General features: G+C 37.2%; 1 protein-coding gene across 5 annotated transcripts in view; it reads left to right on the plus strand.

The window, feature by feature from the left end:
- DST (dystonin) overlaps positions 1-18,552 on the plus strand; it is a 292,214-nt gene that overhangs the window by 179,739 nt on the left and 93,923 nt on the right. For 4 of the 5 annotated variants that reach the window (XM_053938622.1, XM_053938616.1, XM_053938617.1 and 1 more), the window contains 5 exons: positions 577-709; positions 10,849-11,001; positions 12,988-13,221; positions 14,553-14,834; positions 16,306-16,851. In XM_053938622.1, the coding sequence (XP_053794597.1) occupies positions 577-709; positions 10,849-11,001; positions 12,988-13,221; positions 14,553-14,834; positions 16,306-16,851 (1,348 nt within the window). Of the gene's footprint in view, positions 1-576; positions 710-1,775; positions 7,311-7,517; positions 7,665-7,818; positions 8,029-8,195; positions 8,343-9,277; positions 9,512-10,848; positions 11,002-12,987; positions 13,222-14,552; positions 14,835-16,305; positions 16,852-18,552 lie in introns of all 5 variants that reach the window. The other variant, XM_053938621.1, reaches the window with a different exon arrangement.

Below are 18,552 nucleotides of genomic sequence, written 5' to 3' on the forward strand. Positions count from 1 at the left end.
AAATAATGTAAATTAATTGAATCAATGCATACTGTTTACTTAAAAAGAAATCATATCCTTATACATCTAATTGCATGTCATGTAGAGTTTTTCATCTTCCCATTTGGTGAAGCTTGATGCAATTTTGTTGATTTCAAGAATTTGTCTTGGTTTGTATACCTCTGGTCATCTTAAAAATATTAGATATTTAAATTTTCATTTGAAATCAAAATAATTAACAAATTTGTAGTAAATTGGTACTTGAACTACCTAGTACAAGATTGTTTCATCTGTGCCTGAAAACAGACGGTTTAAGTTACTAAATTGCTGAGATATCTCATGACTCCTTGATGGTTATGTTACCTGTCTTGACTGGTAATCAGTAGACAAAGGCCCATCCAAAGGTTAAATGCTTATTTTCCTGAATAAGTGCAATCAGATTGTAGCTTTCTTGAACATCTTTGTAATTAGGCTGTATTTTTTCCAGACTACTCGTACTAATTTCTGCTCCCCATTTTTAAGTAAAGGTAGGCAGATCACTCCAAACAAGTTATAAATTACCTTGGGATCTCCTTCTTCCATTTTTTTTAATGATAGAATGACAGATGAAGAGAGACATGAAATGGAAAAGCAAGTTAGATCTCTTCAGGAAAGCTACAGCTTGTTATCCAACGAAGCTTTGAAGCAGCTGCAGGAAGCACATCTGGGTGATGAAAAGATAGAAGAAAAGGTAACAAGATTCAGACTTAGATTTCAGTTTCTCTTGAGATTTACTGCATGGTTTTCAAGCCACACATGATCAGCAAAAGAAGATGCTGCAATTAACAGTGTGTGGAAGGAACTTGATATTTAATTGACTGAGGTGTTGTGTATTCGCTATGAAATACTGTATGTGACCTTACCTGTGCACATGAGCATTCTGTTCATCAGACTTCTTTTGAAGAGTCTTAATAATGTGTGCTTGCATGAAGAAAGATAAGCAAATCATTCATCTCTTAACTCTTCTCTTAAAAGCCATTCTTTGACTGCTAGATAAGTCTGTGTTTCTGCTGCAAAAATGACACCGTAAAATAACATGTTCATCTCTCCCATACATCACTCAGAAGTGTCCTAGAAGTGATCTACTTCCAGTTTTTCTTAAATTTTTTTCTGGTTATGAAAATGGGAGGACATAATTCAATTAACTCTGAGACACTTTGAATGTATTTGTTAATGGATATTAGTCTTAAATATGGAGCAAGTATTCTCATATACATAATAGAGGCAGAGTCTGTGTAATGAGTTCAAATGATGTTGCCAAACTGACTTCATGCTTTCCATGTGAACTAAATGCAATATTTGGTACTGGAGTATCTGATTCCATATTGTTGACTGTATATACAGAAATGCTGTATGCTGTAAACATGAATAGCATGGTTGTGTTGAATCACATACTGTTTCCAAATATTCTAACTTTTCACAGACATTTATAGCATGAAAATGTGCCTTTCAGGTATATGTTCTATTTGCCCTCTCTGCAATCATTTCTTCTATTGTCTTTCACTAACCCTGTTTATGTACGCAAAGCATAGGTTTTCAATTCACAGATGCATGTTGGTTTTAAATCTTTTATCACATCGTGTGCTGTTGAATGACTGACAAAAATCACTTGTGCATTTGAGCTGCTAACATTCACAACATTCCTCCAGGCCTGGTAAGTACATGTTTTTATGCTTATCATGCATTCAAAATCAAAAGAATATTTTAAACATACAGTCCAAAAATGATGATAACTTTTCTTTTATATTCCCTTTTAGGTGAATAAAGTCATTGCTGGTGTCATTGACCAAACAACTGGAGAAGTCCTTTCAGTCTTTCAGTCTATTTTAAGAGGTTTTCTTGACTATGACACTGGAATTAGATTGCTTGAGAATCAGCTGATTCTTTCTGGAATAATTTCTCCAGAATTAGGAGTGTGTTATGATTTGGAAGAAGCTAAAGCCCATGCCTTAATTGATGAGCAGATTCTGTTGCAGCTGAAAGAATTAAGTAATGCAAAGAAGCTTATGTCAGAATCATCATTAGCAAATATTCCAGTTGTTTCAGCTTTAGAACAAGGTTTAATTTCAGAACCTCTGGCTGTTAAAATTCTTGAGAATCAGCTTTCAAGTGGGTATTTGATTTTGCCATCTACTAGAGAAAAGCTGTCTTTGCAGAATGCTTTCCAGAGAAATCTCATTTCTCCAACATTATATTCCAAACTCCTGGAAAGACAAGATACGTGTAAAGATCTCATAGACCCCAACTGTGCTGAGAAAATTTCCCTTGAACAGATGGTTCATAGAAGCATAATACATGAAGCAACAGGGTTAAGACTCCTACCTGTGAAACCACAAGAAAAAGGGAGAATTGTGTTCAAATGTGGAAGGAGGGTAACTATATTGAGGGCAGCCCATGAAGGGCTCATTGATAGGGAAACAATGTTCAGGCTGCTGGGTGCTCAGTTAATGTCTGGAGGTATCATTGACCCTGACTCAGGGAAACGAATGACTGTGGAAGAGGCCATGAGACAAGGGATGATAGATCAGGACACTGCTTGTGGGATCCTCACACGTCAGGTTCAGAGTGGTGGAATCCTTTGTCAAAATTCAGGACAACGCTTGACTGTTGATGAAGCTGTGCAATGCAACTTAATATCATCTACCAGTGCTCTGCTGGTATTAGAAGCTCAGAGAGGCTTTGTGGGTCTAATTTGGCCTCACACTGGTGAAATATTCCCTGTATCAACTTCTTTGCACCAAGATATGATTACAAATGAGCTGGCATTCAAAATACTGAATGATAGAAAGAAAATAGCTGCACTTTACATTCCAGAAACTTGTGAAATAATCAGTCTTGACAAGGCTGCAGAATCAGGGATTATAGACAGTAATACTGTATCTGTTTTGACCAATGTGACTTTACCAGATAAAATGCCCAATGTAGAAGAATTAAAGTCCCTTTGTAAAAATGCTGCAAAATGGTTATCCACTTACGAATTTCTGCCATCTGTATTTCATGACTGTGAGGGGGAACATGAAGTTTCTGGCACAGAAGACCCTGTATGTCATAATCTAGATGAAGCTAAGAAACTATTCATGTCTTACCTGATGGTAAATAGTTATATGGATGCAAACACTGGGCAGAGACTTTTGTTGTATGATGGAAAACTGGAAGAAATCATCAATATGTTGCTGGAAGGTGATAGTACTGGGTATGATGCTGGTGTGTCAGAAATGGAGTTCAGTAACAAATATGTAAGTTCAAAAGGAATTCACCTAAAGTCAGCAGACAGTGTTCAGGGTGATTTTTCAGGTGCTGAGAATTCTTGTAATAACAGGATATGTAATCAATCTGATGATTTTGAGAATTACGTATCTTCACACGAAGATCCCCATATGTGCAGGCCAGATGTTTGCAATACTCTTGGTACTGAGCAATCAGAATATACACAGGAGATGCAGTTAACTATCCCTGCAGAACTCAGAAATGTAGTAAGCAGCACTCAAAATTCCATGAAGAGAAATGAACTCGGAGGTTTTTTTGAAATTTCTGAGTGGACAGAACTCTGTAAGCATAACAATGAGCAGACACATTCAGGAAGCATTGAAGGATATCTTCCAAATGACTCAAATACAAGACTTTTATCACAAACAGCAAAGGAAGAGATTTGTGTGGGAGACAGTCTGGATAATGAAAACATGAATGATAAAACATTACAAAATTCCTTGAGTGTGAATTATTTGTCAGATAAAGAAACATGGAGGGAGCTGGAAAGGTGCACAGACTATGGGCCTCCCATATTTCAAGCTGATGTTAGCAGAATGGTACTGGATAACAGCAAGAAAGATAATTTTCAGAGAAGTCTTGATTCATCCATCACTGCAGACACTGAATACAGACTTCCAGAAGAATTGGTTAGTCAATGTGGTGTCACACCAAAGTATGAAGACAATAGATATGGTGCACAACTTCTTCAGGAGTATGCAGGTCCATCCCTACAGGACTGTCTTTATATCCATGGAAGGCCATCCCTGGAGGATTGTGCTGATTTTCAGAATAAACTGTGTCTAGAAGACCATAGGCTTTCATTGGGTGGTGATAGTGTCATACATGATGGACCACCTCTGGGGGACAGTGACAGCACAGCACAAAGGCTGACAGTAGAAGAAAGTGATCTTATATTCCACAGGTTACTGCCATGTGACAGTAGTTCTGACTCATCAATAGAGGAGGGTGATGGCATCCCACAGCTTGAGAGTAACTGCTTGCAGCATGCATGTGGTGAGGTAGCTTCTGAAGAGGACAGCTCTCAGTTGGATGATGGTGATGATGATGCCTATGAAACACCTCAGGGTGATGATGACAGCGATGTCTATGATACTCCACAAATTGATGATGATGATGATTCCTCTGACACTTCTCAAGGTGATGAGGGGTTTAACACCTTGCAGTTGGGGGATGATGATACACCAGAGCCAGAATTGGCTGGAAGATCAGTTCCATTAGGTTTTCTGGAGGAGAGAGGTGGTCGAATAACCCTAAGAGAAGAGACCAGCTCTTTTCAAGAACTTGCAGGTAATGCTGGAGAGAATGTTCATGTAAATGTGAATGGGCAACCTCAGAGCATAACTACAGCTTCTGCAAATGCCAAAACTATGGAAAAAATCCTTGAGGAGAGGGAAAGAACAGGGAGTTTTGGAGAGAAGGAGCTAGACTTACCAGTTACTGTTGAGAGTGAAGGAACAAAGGAAGGAGGCATGAGCTATTTACAGAATATGTATGAAGCAGATGTACAAGACAGGAATGAGGAAGTTGAAATGAAAGCAGAAGGTGACCTGTATGAGGAGGAATCTGAAGGTACACAGGAGGGGGAAGATTATGAGGAGGATTATGATAGTTGTGATGACTCTGACACTGATTCTGACAGTGAAGATGAAATGGATATTTTTTATTCACATCATCAATGTATAAGTAAAGGTGACCAGCTGTTAACGTCTGTAGAAGATGTAGAAAGGAGCAATGAAAACAATCAGAATATTGATGCCTGCTGCTGTCCTTTAGACCACAAGACAGGATATACTTTGCAATTCCAGTCTAACCATGAAAATGGAAAACTATCCTCAGTAATATGTGAATCAATGTCAAATATTTCTGAAGAAAAATGTGTTGGTCTTTCATGTACCAGTAAGGAAGCCAGACAGCAGGAAACAGAAGATGAATATGGAACTTGTATCAAAAGTGAACACATGCCACAAGATACTACTGAGCCTATTCACTCTGAAAATACCTCTGACACTAAATGGATGTCCACTAAGAGTGAAGAGAATAATGAAACACAGTTTGGAGTTCCAGGTTCTCAGCTTCTTGATGGTACTGTGAAATCTGAGGTTAGTGTGACAGCCTACCTACAGCAAGCTGTTGATGACGACCAAAGTACCTGGACAAATTTGCTTCTCTCTGAATGCTTTACTGATAGTGTGAACAAAGACAATAGTACCATGCCAATGTTAGATTCAAATCCTGGACAGAGAGAGGCACTGCTTGCAGAGGGAAAACTATTAAATTATGTGGAACAGCTAAAGGAAAGTTCATCCCAAATGGACAATAAATTCCTTACAGATACCCATTATGTGAGTGATAGTAGTTCACTTAGGGACCTAATACATCCGGTCACCAGTTGGAAGCATGGTCAAATAGAAAGAGGTTTTGAAATTCTTACAGAAAATAAAAGTAGAGTAAATATTGTGGAGGAATGTGATGTCATGGGGCTAAGTAATAGTCCCATTCAGATAGAAAACCTTGGGGAAATATTTGATGCAACAGTAATTAAAGCTTCTAGAGAAACTCCTGTTGCAAGTAAAGAAACAGTAAATGTTCATCAAGGTTTTCTTGACATTCAAGGGGCAAGATCAGATGAATTTAAGAGAGATGGTATCATTTCTGCTTCTTTAAAACAACATACAACATGCATAAAAGAAGGTGGCCATTCAGAACTCAATAAAACTGAATTCTCTTTTGAGGACATGGAAAGAGGGGAAAAAGGTATACGGAATGAAAAGTATTTTCTCCTAAATATGGAAGAAATGCATTCAAGTGAATGTAACACTTACTCTTTTCCCCCACCTGATACAGTGAAACCAAAGGAGATTAGCATAACTAAAGAAACAGGGAGACTTAACTGTCAAAATACTGACAATGTTCTTCTAGACATTCCAGAAAACAAAAGCAGCAATGATAGTGAAATTTCCCCCGCAAAACCAGATGCTTTAGGAAGTATTGAGGATGCCAAAGAGTTAGGGGATGGAAGTGAAGTGTTACCTACTGGGAGAAATACCCATACCACTGATGTTTCTTCTGCAATTCTGAGTAGCATAGGGACTAAGTTGAATTACAGTGCCCAGAACAAACATGAAATGCTGAAAAACACAAAAGGAGAAAATGTCACGGTCAATGAGACTTCCTCCCTTGGAAATGGTTTCAAAAAACAAATGTCCATGGAGTCATTGCAAAAAGAAATGGGCTCCTGCAAAGACTTTCAAGTAAAGGAAGGCCTTTCACAATCAGCAGATGTGACTGACACACTAATGGAAGACTTACAGAATATGTTACAAAGGAAATTGAAAATGGGACACATTTACTGCAAGCAGGAAGGTGAACCCCTAAGTTACTCTGACACAAGAACTTTAATGCAAAATTTACTTAAAATGGTTCGAAGCACTCAGCTTGAGAGTGAAATGTCTAGTGGGTCAAATCTGAAGCAAATAAGCAATGCTGTTAGAACTGCATTAATGGTCACCGCGCTGTGTACAGAGCCCAAGGACAGTGATGCTCCTTCACTGCTTTGGCCTGATTGCAGAAGTCCTGATCTTCTTCATGATATTCTGAAGCAGGAATCCTGCAAGCAAAAGACAGCTGATTCAGATGAAAGGAAGAGTGAAACAGACATGAAAGCCCCTGTTCCCAAGTTTGCTACCACTGAACTTCTGGAAATTTTTCAAATCTCACTTCGAGATGAAAGTAGAAGCAAGTTAGAGGAGCTGATAAATGGCTTGCTTAGGAGTTCACGGGTGGCTGGTACCACCACAGAGCATGAGAGTAAAGGCAAAGGAGATGGGCTTTATTTTCTTTCCTCAACAGAACAATCAGAACTTGGATCAGAAATTGATGAAGAGAAAACATTGGCAGATAATACAACCACTACTTGGAAAAGTGATGGAGAGCATGGGAAGACAGAAAGCCTGTCCAAAGACTTTACTGACCCTGTTTTGAAAACAGAAGAAGCAGTCATGGGAGACACCCCCACTAGCATGGTAAGTAACAAGAATATGTGCTCAGTGTCCTGTGTTACTGGAATTGTGTGGATCTTTCCAAGTGCTGGAGAGAACAATTGAACTGTAAAAGTGGTTGAAAATTTAGATTATAAATTTGAAATAAATCATAATAAACCCAAGGACTTTTATTGCTTATTTTCAAGTCAGTTTGGAAAATCTTTTCTTATTTTTAAAACTCATTTTCAGTTTGATGGAGTACAGCAATGTTTAAAGTTAACAGAAAAAATGCAAGAACATTTGGCAGTGCTTCAAGATATGAAAAACCACCTAGATAAACAGCAGCCTATTAGTAACAGCCTGGAAATACTAAAAGCTGAACTGGAACAGCTAGAGGTAAGTAAAGTGTTATTTATGCTTGTACTTCAGTGATGGGTGCTGGAAATAGCCCTTAGGTTTAGAAAGGGAGATTCAAAATGTAATTAAAGCAATTCCGATTGAAATGCTTTTCCTAGTAACTTCGTGCATTTTTTATATATTCTCTTTGTAGTCATTTGAATCAGGACTGGTTACCTTTGCAATTATCCTAAAAAAGGACATGAAGCTGGCAGAAGAATTCTTAAAGTCTTGTAACAGGGATATTCCAGAAGAGAAAGAGCTAAAGATAAGCTATGACTCTTTGCAGGAAGCATTTTTGGTGGTCTGTGATAGATCTTCAAAACGAGCAAAACAAATAGTCTGCGCTGTTGACTTGGAAATGGTATGTTTTTACCTTGATTTTCTTCAAGGTAATTGGGGTAAAATAAAGGAATTTGGATTTTCTTTATTTTATCTTAGTATAAAGATACATGTGTGATTCAATTTAATATGGTAGAAAATATGAGTAGACTCCAGGAACATAAATAAATATACAACTTCCCTTTCTAGTCTAAGCTTGCAGGATTACACCAGCAACTTTTAAACCAATTGCAGAGATTTTCAGACTGGATCACAGAGAACAATAAAATCATGAATGACTTCACAATGAATACTAATGATATAGAAGAGATGAAGAAAAGTTTACAGCTATTTAAAGTAAGTGCTCTTTATGGCAGGTGTTGAAGTTTCTGACAAAAGTTACTCTTTATTATTATTAGCTAGGTTTTTTATTCCTTCTCAATAACCTCTATTGCCTAAAGAGATGACTGGAAGTAATTACTTAAGAAGACAACTATTAGATAATCCAGTAGTAAAATCTTGTTGGTTTGCTTTTTCACTTGCAAAAAAAGTTTCATGGAGTTAGGATTACTGAGAAAGCTATTGGTTCTACTTACATTTGTTGCAATAAATCTGAGCCTTTTAGAAATTTAATTTATAATACAAATATTTCAGTGATTAAAATTGGATTTTTATGCATTGGGTTCAGAATCTTTACTGAATTTTAATTGTCTTCCAAATCAATTATATGTGAGAACATGAGCTGGGAAAAGAGAAAAAAATGTCTTCATTACACACTCCATAAAATGAGTAATGGAAAACAAAGCAGTTCAAATTTTTAGTAAAGTTCATATACTTCTATATGTCTGAATAACAAAAATTATTTTAGTTGTTTTAATGTGCTTAAATAGAGTTCCAGAGAAATGGTATGGCCATAGGGCCTCCACAGTATGTAGCTGTTGGCAGAATTTACCACACCAGAAATGGTGACATTCTTGCTGTGGAGTTAAGAATAGGAATGATTTCAAGTATGTTTTTTAAAATTTATGGATCTTCCGACCCAGAACCTAGAAATGCTACATCTAACCTGCCATAAATCTTTTAGAGTTGAAGATCAGTCAGTTTTCAAACATCTATGTGAGAGCAAAGAAATAGAGATGTACAAGATCACATATTTTATTCCTTGGACACAAGCTGTCCTCAGGCAAAAAGCATTTTGGGATAAGGGCTAAGAAGAGATGATAGGCATACTTGTGGTTTATTTGTACTCAGTTTTTCTTTGTTGCTAGTAATTCCCTTCACTTCATTTACAGAACAGTGCTGCAGAGCTCAGCTGTAAAAAAATGCAACTGGAGTCCACTGCGTTTGATGTTCAGTTCTTCATTTCTGAACATGCTGAAGATCTTTCTCCTAATCAGAGCAAACAGCTGTTGAGGCTCTTAAATACCACCCAGAAATCTTTTCAGGAAGCACAGGAAGCAGTATCTTCTCAAGTGGAAAGTTTAGAGACTCAGTTACAGGCAGTGCAAGAGCTGGGTGATCAGAAGGTTTGCCTTTCTGTGTAAATGTGTGCTGAATGTTTCTGTCTATGGATGAGGAATTTTAATACCAGCATGCAATATCGAGTGTATTTCTATCTTTTCCCTTTTTACTACAGATACGTTTGTAGTTCTACAAAAGTTATATTCATGAAACTTGGTGAATTATCATTTTTGTCTTTCTTTGTTATACTCACAGAAACAGCATATTAAATTAAGAACAGATACTTAACAGGTCTGCTCTTTCTAGCAAGGAGAGAAATTTACTTGAAGTTTCTCCCAAGTGTTGTTTCTTCAGCAGCTCTATCAGTAATTGATCTGAGCTATATTGATCACTGAATTTGCTATTACACCATTCCATAACACTTTGGTCTTGCTGAAGATTTTCTTTCCCTTTAATTTGCCAGGTCATCTGCTTATGTGATCTTTTCTCTAGATCTTCATAGTCCAAGAACCAGATTTGTTAAAATCTGTGTAGCATGGATTGTTTTGACTGAGATGGTTTAGAGAGACAAACATATGAGTAAATCAGCCAAGATACTTGCAGTTCTAGGTGTGGGCACTGGGACAACTGTGAGTCAAACTGGGCCGGTTGCTTCTCCAGCAAGTGTAAGCAACCTTTGTAGAATCAAAAGAGGCTGATAAAATGCTGCAGCTTAATAGCACCTCCTCTTCTCTCATAGCAGCACTGCTAGGACTCAGAATCATCACCTCAGCCCCTGGTTTATGTGTAAATAAAAGTGCTTTAATATTCTGAAGACTTTGTATTATTTTGCCATTCCAAGAACATTTCTTTCTACTACATTTTGTGAAAGAAGCATAAAATTGAGTATAGAAAAGGCACAGATAAGTTTTCTAGGACTTTTTAACAATAATGAGCTTGCATGTTTTGTTCTTCTCTACTGCTTAAAAAGTTCACCGTTTCTATTCAGGTAACATGTTATGCATACCAAAAAGAGCTAACTCACATTCACAACTAACCTCTGTTTTGATGTCCTTTTTTTTCAGAATTAATAGTGTTTATCACAGGTTTCAAGTGGTTAAGAGACTGGATTTTCACTCCTGCTGTTTGGAGATTTCATCCTTCACATATGTGCATGGCCAGACTTCTATTGGGCAATTCCATCAAACATGGTCTCTTTTACTTAAAACATATTTGAGGTTTATCCATAACTTCTGTATGTTCATCTTGCTCTTTGTACCACTGCTATCATGTTTACAGCATACTTTTAAAATTATTGCTTTGCAATATTGATGTTCAAAGATTTCTAGTATCTATTAGAGTGTTGGTTCCTGAAGTGAGGATTTTTTGTCTTATTGTTCAATTGTACTTGGCTCTAATATAGGATGTGGCTGAACGGCAGCAGGAATGCAAAGAGAAACTGCAGGAAATCTGTGATTTGCTTACACAGACTGAAAATCGACTCATCGGACAGCGACAGTCTCTTGTTATTGGAGACAGCAAGGCTGAGCTGGAACAATACCAGACCAAACAGGAGGTATGCACAATTCTAGTCAGAGAAGTTAAAGAAGGCTGAGTGCAGAGGAGAGTGACTTGACTCTTTTGTTGAGTAACAAGGCTTGTCATGTGAGAGGAGAATAAAATAGATTTGTTTGACCTACCAAAAGTAAAGGCTTAGTGGCATGCATTTAAACTGCTGCTTGTGAATACACTCCAGTATGTGCCAGTGGGAGAAGAGAAATTTCCAAATGAGAAGACACTATAATAGGGAGTATGTGCTACACATTTAAATTCACTCTTGAAGCAGGTGTGAATTTTGTTAATGTATTAGCTCAAATTGTTCCTGTTGAAGTTGATAAAATCACACATGTTTATTATGCTACAATAATTTAGCCAGTTTTTTAACTGGTATCAGAAAGTGTTTATTTCCGTTCAGAGTATGCTGAAAATTTTTGCTGCAATGTTTTCTCTAGCCTGAGGCTTTCCATTGCTTCACTCTTGCTTTGTTTTTAATTCTGGTTCTTATTAGTGTTTCTTGCAATCTCTTTGGTGTCCTCATGTAGCAAACCCCTTTGAACTGGCTTGCTTTCCTTGCTCTTCAACTGTATCCAGTCATCTATAAGTTTTTACTCTCTCCTGATAGAAATTGAGTTTATGATAGTTAAAGGACTGAAAGGTTTTGTACTCTTCTTCTTCCTCCTCCTAGTTTACTATACTGTAGAGCTCCAACTCTCTGTAAAAGGAGACATTTCCTTACTCATCTTGCCTTGCTTTACTTTGAAGTAATGCATCTAGTTTGTCAAAGTTGTTCTTATAGTCAGTCAGTCATACAGACACCCCAGGGGTAGCTTTTAATATCTCTTACCTGTCTTAAGGATTTATGGTCTAAATGGGGTACTCCTGGGGAGTCAATCACTGATAGAGCTTCATTTTTTAAAATCAGCTGTTTGTGACTGCCTAGCAGACTAGTTGTTATTTTCTGACTGATTTCTTGGTATCGCCATTCAAAAAGTGCCTTAGGAGGAAATGGAGGTTAAAACCAGTCTTTTTTATATCAAGTCAGAGTTTTCATCCTCAGTGTGCTGTTTGAAAGGGAGCACAGAGATCTTGGTCACAGGAGAAGCTTTTCTTGATACAGGGTCCCCAGGAAAATATTTCTAAGGTACTTGCTGAAGTGTTAAAACGAGCTGCAGTTTTAGCTGCTATAGTCTAAAACTGCTGCAAAATCTGTAGTCTGGAATGAGGATCAAATGTTCTGTTTTGCATCTCCAAGATTGTTACACTGCACAAGAAGGTGAAAAAAAAAGTCGTTGTTTCAGTAACTGGGGGAATGTATTCAACAGTGTAATTGTTACAATTAAAGCTCCTCTCAGATAACTGGGAGGCAGACTAGGAAAACTGCTTTAGGTAAATTGAAACTAAAGATCTGTCCTCTATGAAATTCAATGGAAGTAAACATTCTTGAGAGACTGAAATATTATGATTGATTACAATAGAAGAAAAAAAAAATGTATGCCATCTCTGGCCTGAACAAACCCAAGAAATATAGGAAAACTTACCCAGGAAAGATTACAACTTTCTGACTTCTATTCAGACAGCGTATTTTCAGCAGCTTTCTGTTAGGATAGTAATGGACCAGAATTTGTCAGGAGACTCACTTTACTAACTGCAGTGTAGCAGATATACTTAAGTCTTGATTTCTAAAAAAATAAATATGTGTTCTGCATACGTGGAAACACAATATTTAAATTGTTAAACAAAGGGAAAAAAGTGGGCTCAGTCTGAATAGGACTGTAAGCAAACAGATTTGCAATTTGAAAACAAAAAGATTGAGCTGCAACAACATTTTCAGATGTGTGTCTTTGATTTTAATAATTGTCTGCAATTTATTAACATATCATGTGCAGCTAGGAAGGACCAGTGTGGTGCTTAGCCCTAGAAGAGAGATAGTTCCAATAAAGTTAATTGGAAAGATCTCATTAATAATTTGTTTACTCCTATTTGCTTTCTTTTTTATCAAAAGGAGATACAAAAAGACATGAGAACAAGTGCCCAGACTCTGGCAGAGATTGTGAAAAGTACCGAAGCCTTCTTGAAAGAAAATGGAGAAAAGTTGTCACAAGAAGACAAGACTATTCTGGAACAGAAACTAAATGAAGCTAAGACAAAGTGTTTGCTCCTTAGCCAGAAGGCAGAAGAGTCCAAAAAAGAACTGGATAAAGCTATGACAACAGCAATTAAGCAGGAAACAGAAAAGGTTTTTGGGCAACCCTTTCATACCTTTATTCAAACCTTTTTCATGTCTTATGAAATTAGTTGTGCAACTTACGGTTTTGTGGTGGGTTGACCTTGTCTGGATGCCAAAAAGCCATTCCATCACATCCTCAGTTGGACAGGGAGAGAAAATTTAATTAAAGTATTGTGGATTGAGATAAGGTCTCAGGGAGACATCACTCACAGCTGCTATCATAGGCAGAACAGGCTTGACTTGGGGAAATTCATTTTTTACCAATCAAATCAGAATACGATAATGAGAAAAAACCCCTAAATCTTAAAGATACCTTCCCTCCACCTCTCCCTTGTTCCTGAGCTCAGCTCTGGAGTTCTCTCCCTCATTCCCACCACTGCCATCAGGGGGATGGGGAATGTGTGTTGTAGTCAGTTCATCACACATTGTCTCTGCCACTCCTTCCTCCTCAAGGGGAAGACTCCTCACACTCTTCCTGTGCTCCAGTGTGGGGTCTCTCACACAGGAGACAGTCCTTTATGAACTTCTCCAACCTGAGACCTTCCCAAGGGCTCCGGTGGGGTCCCTTCCATGGGGTGCAGTCCTTCATGCACTGTTCCTGTATGTGGAATGACCCCATGGGGTCGCAAGTTGTGCCACAAGCCAGCTCGAGTGTGGGCTTCCCACAGGGTCATAGCTTCCTTTGGTCATCCATGTGCTCTGGAGTGGGGTCTTCCTGGGGCTGTAGGTGAATCTCTACACCCCTGTGGCCCTCCATGGGCTGCAGGGGCACAGCTGCCTCACCATGGGCTGCACGAGGGGCTGCAGAGGAATCTCAGCTCTGGCACCTGGAGCACCTCCTGCCCCTCCTTCTGCACTGACCTTGGGGTCTGCAGAGCTGTTCCTCTCACATATTCTCACCCCACTCTTCAGGCTGCTGTTTTTCATGCATTTTTTTTACCCTTTTACTATGTGATCCCAGAGTTGCTACCACCATTGCTGATGGGCTTGGCCCTAGCAAGTGGTGGGTCCATGCTGGAGCTGGTTGGCTTTGGGTCTGTTGGACATGAAGGAAGCTTCTGGCAGCTTCTCAGAGAAACCACCCCTGCAGCCCACCCCGATTCCAAAACCTGGCCAAGCAAACCCAATACATATTGATAAACTGTGGAGAGGTTAATATCATATTTCATTTGGGTAACTAATAAACTCTTGGTTTATTCTCTTCTAAAATAAACACCTACCTCTATATTAATAAAATATTTTCTTTGATGTTAATGTATTTTAAATGGTTTATTTGTATATTTATTTGATATTTTGTGATCTTTAAAGATTTCTAAATTGAAACTGAAATTTCAATATAGGTTGCAGCCATAGAGCAGCTGGAAGAAAGTAAAAATACAATAGAAAACCTTTTGGATTGGTTATCAAATGTGGATAAAGAAGCAGAGCATGGCCGGAAATTTAAGCAAGTGATAGAACAGAATGGAACACACTTTGAAGAAGGAGATGTGAAAGTTTTGGAAGGAGAGGAGGATGATGTCAATGGGAATCTGCTGGAAATGCAGCAAGACATTGAAACTCAGGTGGATGGACTAGTGAAAAGCATCGATGATAATCTGAACCAGCAGTATCAGAAAGTCAAGGTATTGTTACTGGGTTTATTCAACATTTAGGTGTATCACTCCTTATTCAACACAAGTGAACTCAATCTCATCCTGCCTGTCATAGGCTTTGGAGCAAGTATTAGGAAGATAGTAATACCCAGTGGCAGGAATTTCAGTAGTTAGAAAGTATTGCACAATTTTCACTTTTTTGCTTTACTATAGTTGTTTCCTGCAAAATAAGAGAAAGGACACATTCTGCAAGGTAAATTTAAAGAATCTTTTTGGTGTGTCTATTATTTTTTGTAGTGAGAAATTGGTGCAGGCAAATAAAATGCAAAAAGCAGCAATATAAATTCATACCCTTTATGTGACTTTTTCAAGTATCTTTGTGATACCCAGGTGATTCATCCTCTTAATCCCCTGTGAATACAGATTGCAAATTGCTGCAAATAATAGTTTACTGAAATTATAGTTTTCATTTCCTACAACTTAACACATGGACAAAGCAGTGTTTCAAGGCTTCAGAAGAGTGAGGTACATAAAATTGCAGTGCAGCATTTTAAAAACATTTTCCTGGCAAGTTGGAAGCATTTAAAATAATAAGAGTTTCGTTTTATCTGCTGACTTACAGCTGAGAAACCAAGAACCTTTAGGTTTTTCTTACCTTAAAGTAATTTTTTATGCTTGTAGCTGATAGTATTTTGGATTTCCTTTTTTTATTAAAAAAACCCAAAAGCCAAAACCCCAAAAGCAACCTAAGCAAATAGGATTTTATTGGGTTTTGTGTACATGATATTTATACTTCTATTTTTTCGACAGTTAATTTCTGCACCTAGTGCCTACAGAATAATTGGCCACTACAGTCATGGAAGAAAAACATACTGTTTCTTTTACATAACTATTTTTCATTGAAGACCTTCAAGAATGAAGAATTTTTTGAAAGAATATATTTGAAATATGTTTTTCATTTGGAATATAGTACTAGTTCCTGGACTTAAATATTTTTATGGGATTGAAAAATTTGAAAGTGCAGATTGGGTCTTGATTTTTAATGTCAGCTGGACCTGTTTTATAACTAACTATATTTGATAAGAATCATGGCTCTTGATTTTGAAAAATGAAATTTCAAAACCCAAGAAATCATTTTTGTTCACTGAGTGTAACAAGAAAGTATCTGTACTATGATGTTTTTACTCCTTTAGGTCTGCTTGTCTGCAATGGTAGCTAGAGTAGAAGTAATGGGACATGGAGAGTTTTGATTTGGAAAGTTGCCTACCTTTGAATGTTTTATTTGTTAAATCCCATTTTGAGACAGACAACTAGGAAATGTTTGATTACACTAAGTAAACTACCATAAATGCTAAGTAACAAGCAAATTAATTTTGTTAGGAAAAAAGTTAAAGAGATTGATAATATCTAGTTTTGCTCTACATAGTTTTGGAGTTTTAGAATTACAGGGGAAAAAACTATGTGAGAGGGTGCTGGTTGTAATTTATTCTTTTCTTTGTAGGCTCAACATGAGAAAATTATTTCACAGCAGCAGGCTATCATAGTAGCAACTCAGTCTGCTCAGGCACTGCTTGAGAAGCAAGGGCATTACCTTACCCCTGAAGAAAAAGACAAGATGCAAAGGAACATGAAAGAGTTGAAGGCTCAGTATGAGACTGCTTTGGCTGAATCAGAACGAAAAATGAAATTGACCCATTCTCTAAGGGAAGAACTGGAGAAATTCGATGCAGACTATAGTGAATTTGAAACGTGGCTGCAGCAGGCAGAACAAGAACTTGACAATTTGGAGGCAGGGGCTTCTGACTTCAGTGGTATTATGGTCAAACTGAAAAGACAGAAGAGTTTTTCAGAAGATGTTATATCTCACAAAGGTGATTTACGCTATATTACAATTTCTGGACAAAGAGTTTTGGATGCTGCAAGGTCATGTAGCAAAAGAGATGGTGTGAAGGTTGACAAAGATGGTATTGATACGTCAGCTACATATGCTGAAGTACAAAACAAACTGGATAAAGCTTCAGATCGCTTCAAATCTCTCTATACCAAGGTAAGTTTTATTTATACTGAATAGGAATGACTACTGTAATTGATTTAGCAATTTGTGTAGACAGGAGCTAGTTGATGAGACGAACACTGTGGGAAGTGGTAAATTCTTTGTTTCTTGAAGTTAGATAATAGAACAAGATGCGTTTCTAGAAGATCTACTTTATTCAAGTGTCAGACTATTAAAGGTCTGAATGGATGATAGTTTCTACTTTGTGTTATAAGGAAGAAAAGAGACCAGAGTTTTACATTTACTTTCCAATCTTAAACAGCCTCTGAGACTGTGGCAGCTCAGAGTGCCTTGAGTAATGTTTTGGGGTGGAAAGAAATTGTACTACTTTCAGATGTATAATACTACTTTATGTCACTTGCAATATTTCCCACAGCTGTTTATATACTTGGCTCCCTACTAATAAAATGAGTGCAAAAAGAGAGAGACTATTCCAAATACAACATGTAAAGTTTTAATTTTAATTTGTATCCTGAAATAGTTTGTCCTGATGTGACCTTTGTTGTCAGCACGAGGCATGAAAGAACTTAGTGATTTAAGGACAGCAATTATTTTCCACTGCTCTGCCAAGTAAACATTTTATCCTTAACAATATCAGATTAGTGTCTAACTAGTGAGTAATTAGCAGTGCAAAATCCCCCATGTACCTTAGAGAGGGAAGATAATCTAGCTCTCTGTGCCAGGTTCACATACAGAATCTGCCTGATAGAACTAGACAAACATCACCAACTAGTCTCACATGCCAATTTCCAGCTGTTTTCAAAAAAACAAGTGTTGTTCAATATTGATAATATTCCAGAACTGTAAACTTTTGAGATAATTATTAATTGGACCATTGAAGAGAGTTGCTCTCAGTAGCCTTTGACTGTGCTATTTCATATTTTTCTAAGATCATAGGTTCAAACTCCTTAGTAGAGCTTCAATGTCCACTGGTACAGTATTGGGCTGCAACAGTGGCCATCTTTATCTGGAAATTTTTATCTCTTTAAGGTCTTTATGCTCAGAAATGTAAATTCTATAAAGACATGTATTTGATTGTATGGTTTAAAAAGTAGTGTAAAACTTATTTTCTCAGTTTGTTAAGACAGCTGTTCATTTACAGAAGCACATTTTCCTTTTCCTGCTTAACCAGTATGAACAGGGCAGCTGAATTGATAATTCTATTGACAGGTTAAATTTCTCCAGTTGGTTTATTGAATTATTTTGAGTATAAATGTAAATATTTCATAGCAAAATTTTCAGAGAGCTTATTTTTATGCACATAAAAATCCAATGCCAGCAGCTTGATTTGTCAATTTTCCAGATTCTATCCTTTCCATATATACATTTAGCAAGGTTATAATAGACATACTTTAAATATTTGACAATAGATATGCAGAACAAAGTATACCTTTGGTCTCTTTAAGGACAGAATTCTAAAAACTGAGATTGTCCACAATTAGTGAGATTTTCCAAGTTGTAAATTAATTGGTAGTAACTTTTTTGCCTTTTGTTAAAGTTTCTTGCTTTTAATAAATACTTAGATTGCTTTTACTTTTATATGTATGTATTTGCACATGTGTGAGACATGATTTTATAGGCTTGTATGTTGAAGAAATGCTAAAGTCAGTTCTTGGTTAACTGGTAATATAAATAAGCATGTTCTATGTCTGCCCACCAGATGGAGACCAAGTACCATTTGTGACTATTAAAATA

The sequence above is a fragment of the Vidua chalybeata genome, chromosome 3 (assembly GCF_026979565.1).
Source record: "Vidua chalybeata isolate OUT-0048 chromosome 3, bVidCha1 merged haplotype, whole genome shotgun sequence".
Lineage (NCBI taxonomy): Eukaryota > Metazoa > Chordata > Aves > Passeriformes > Viduidae > Vidua > Vidua chalybeata.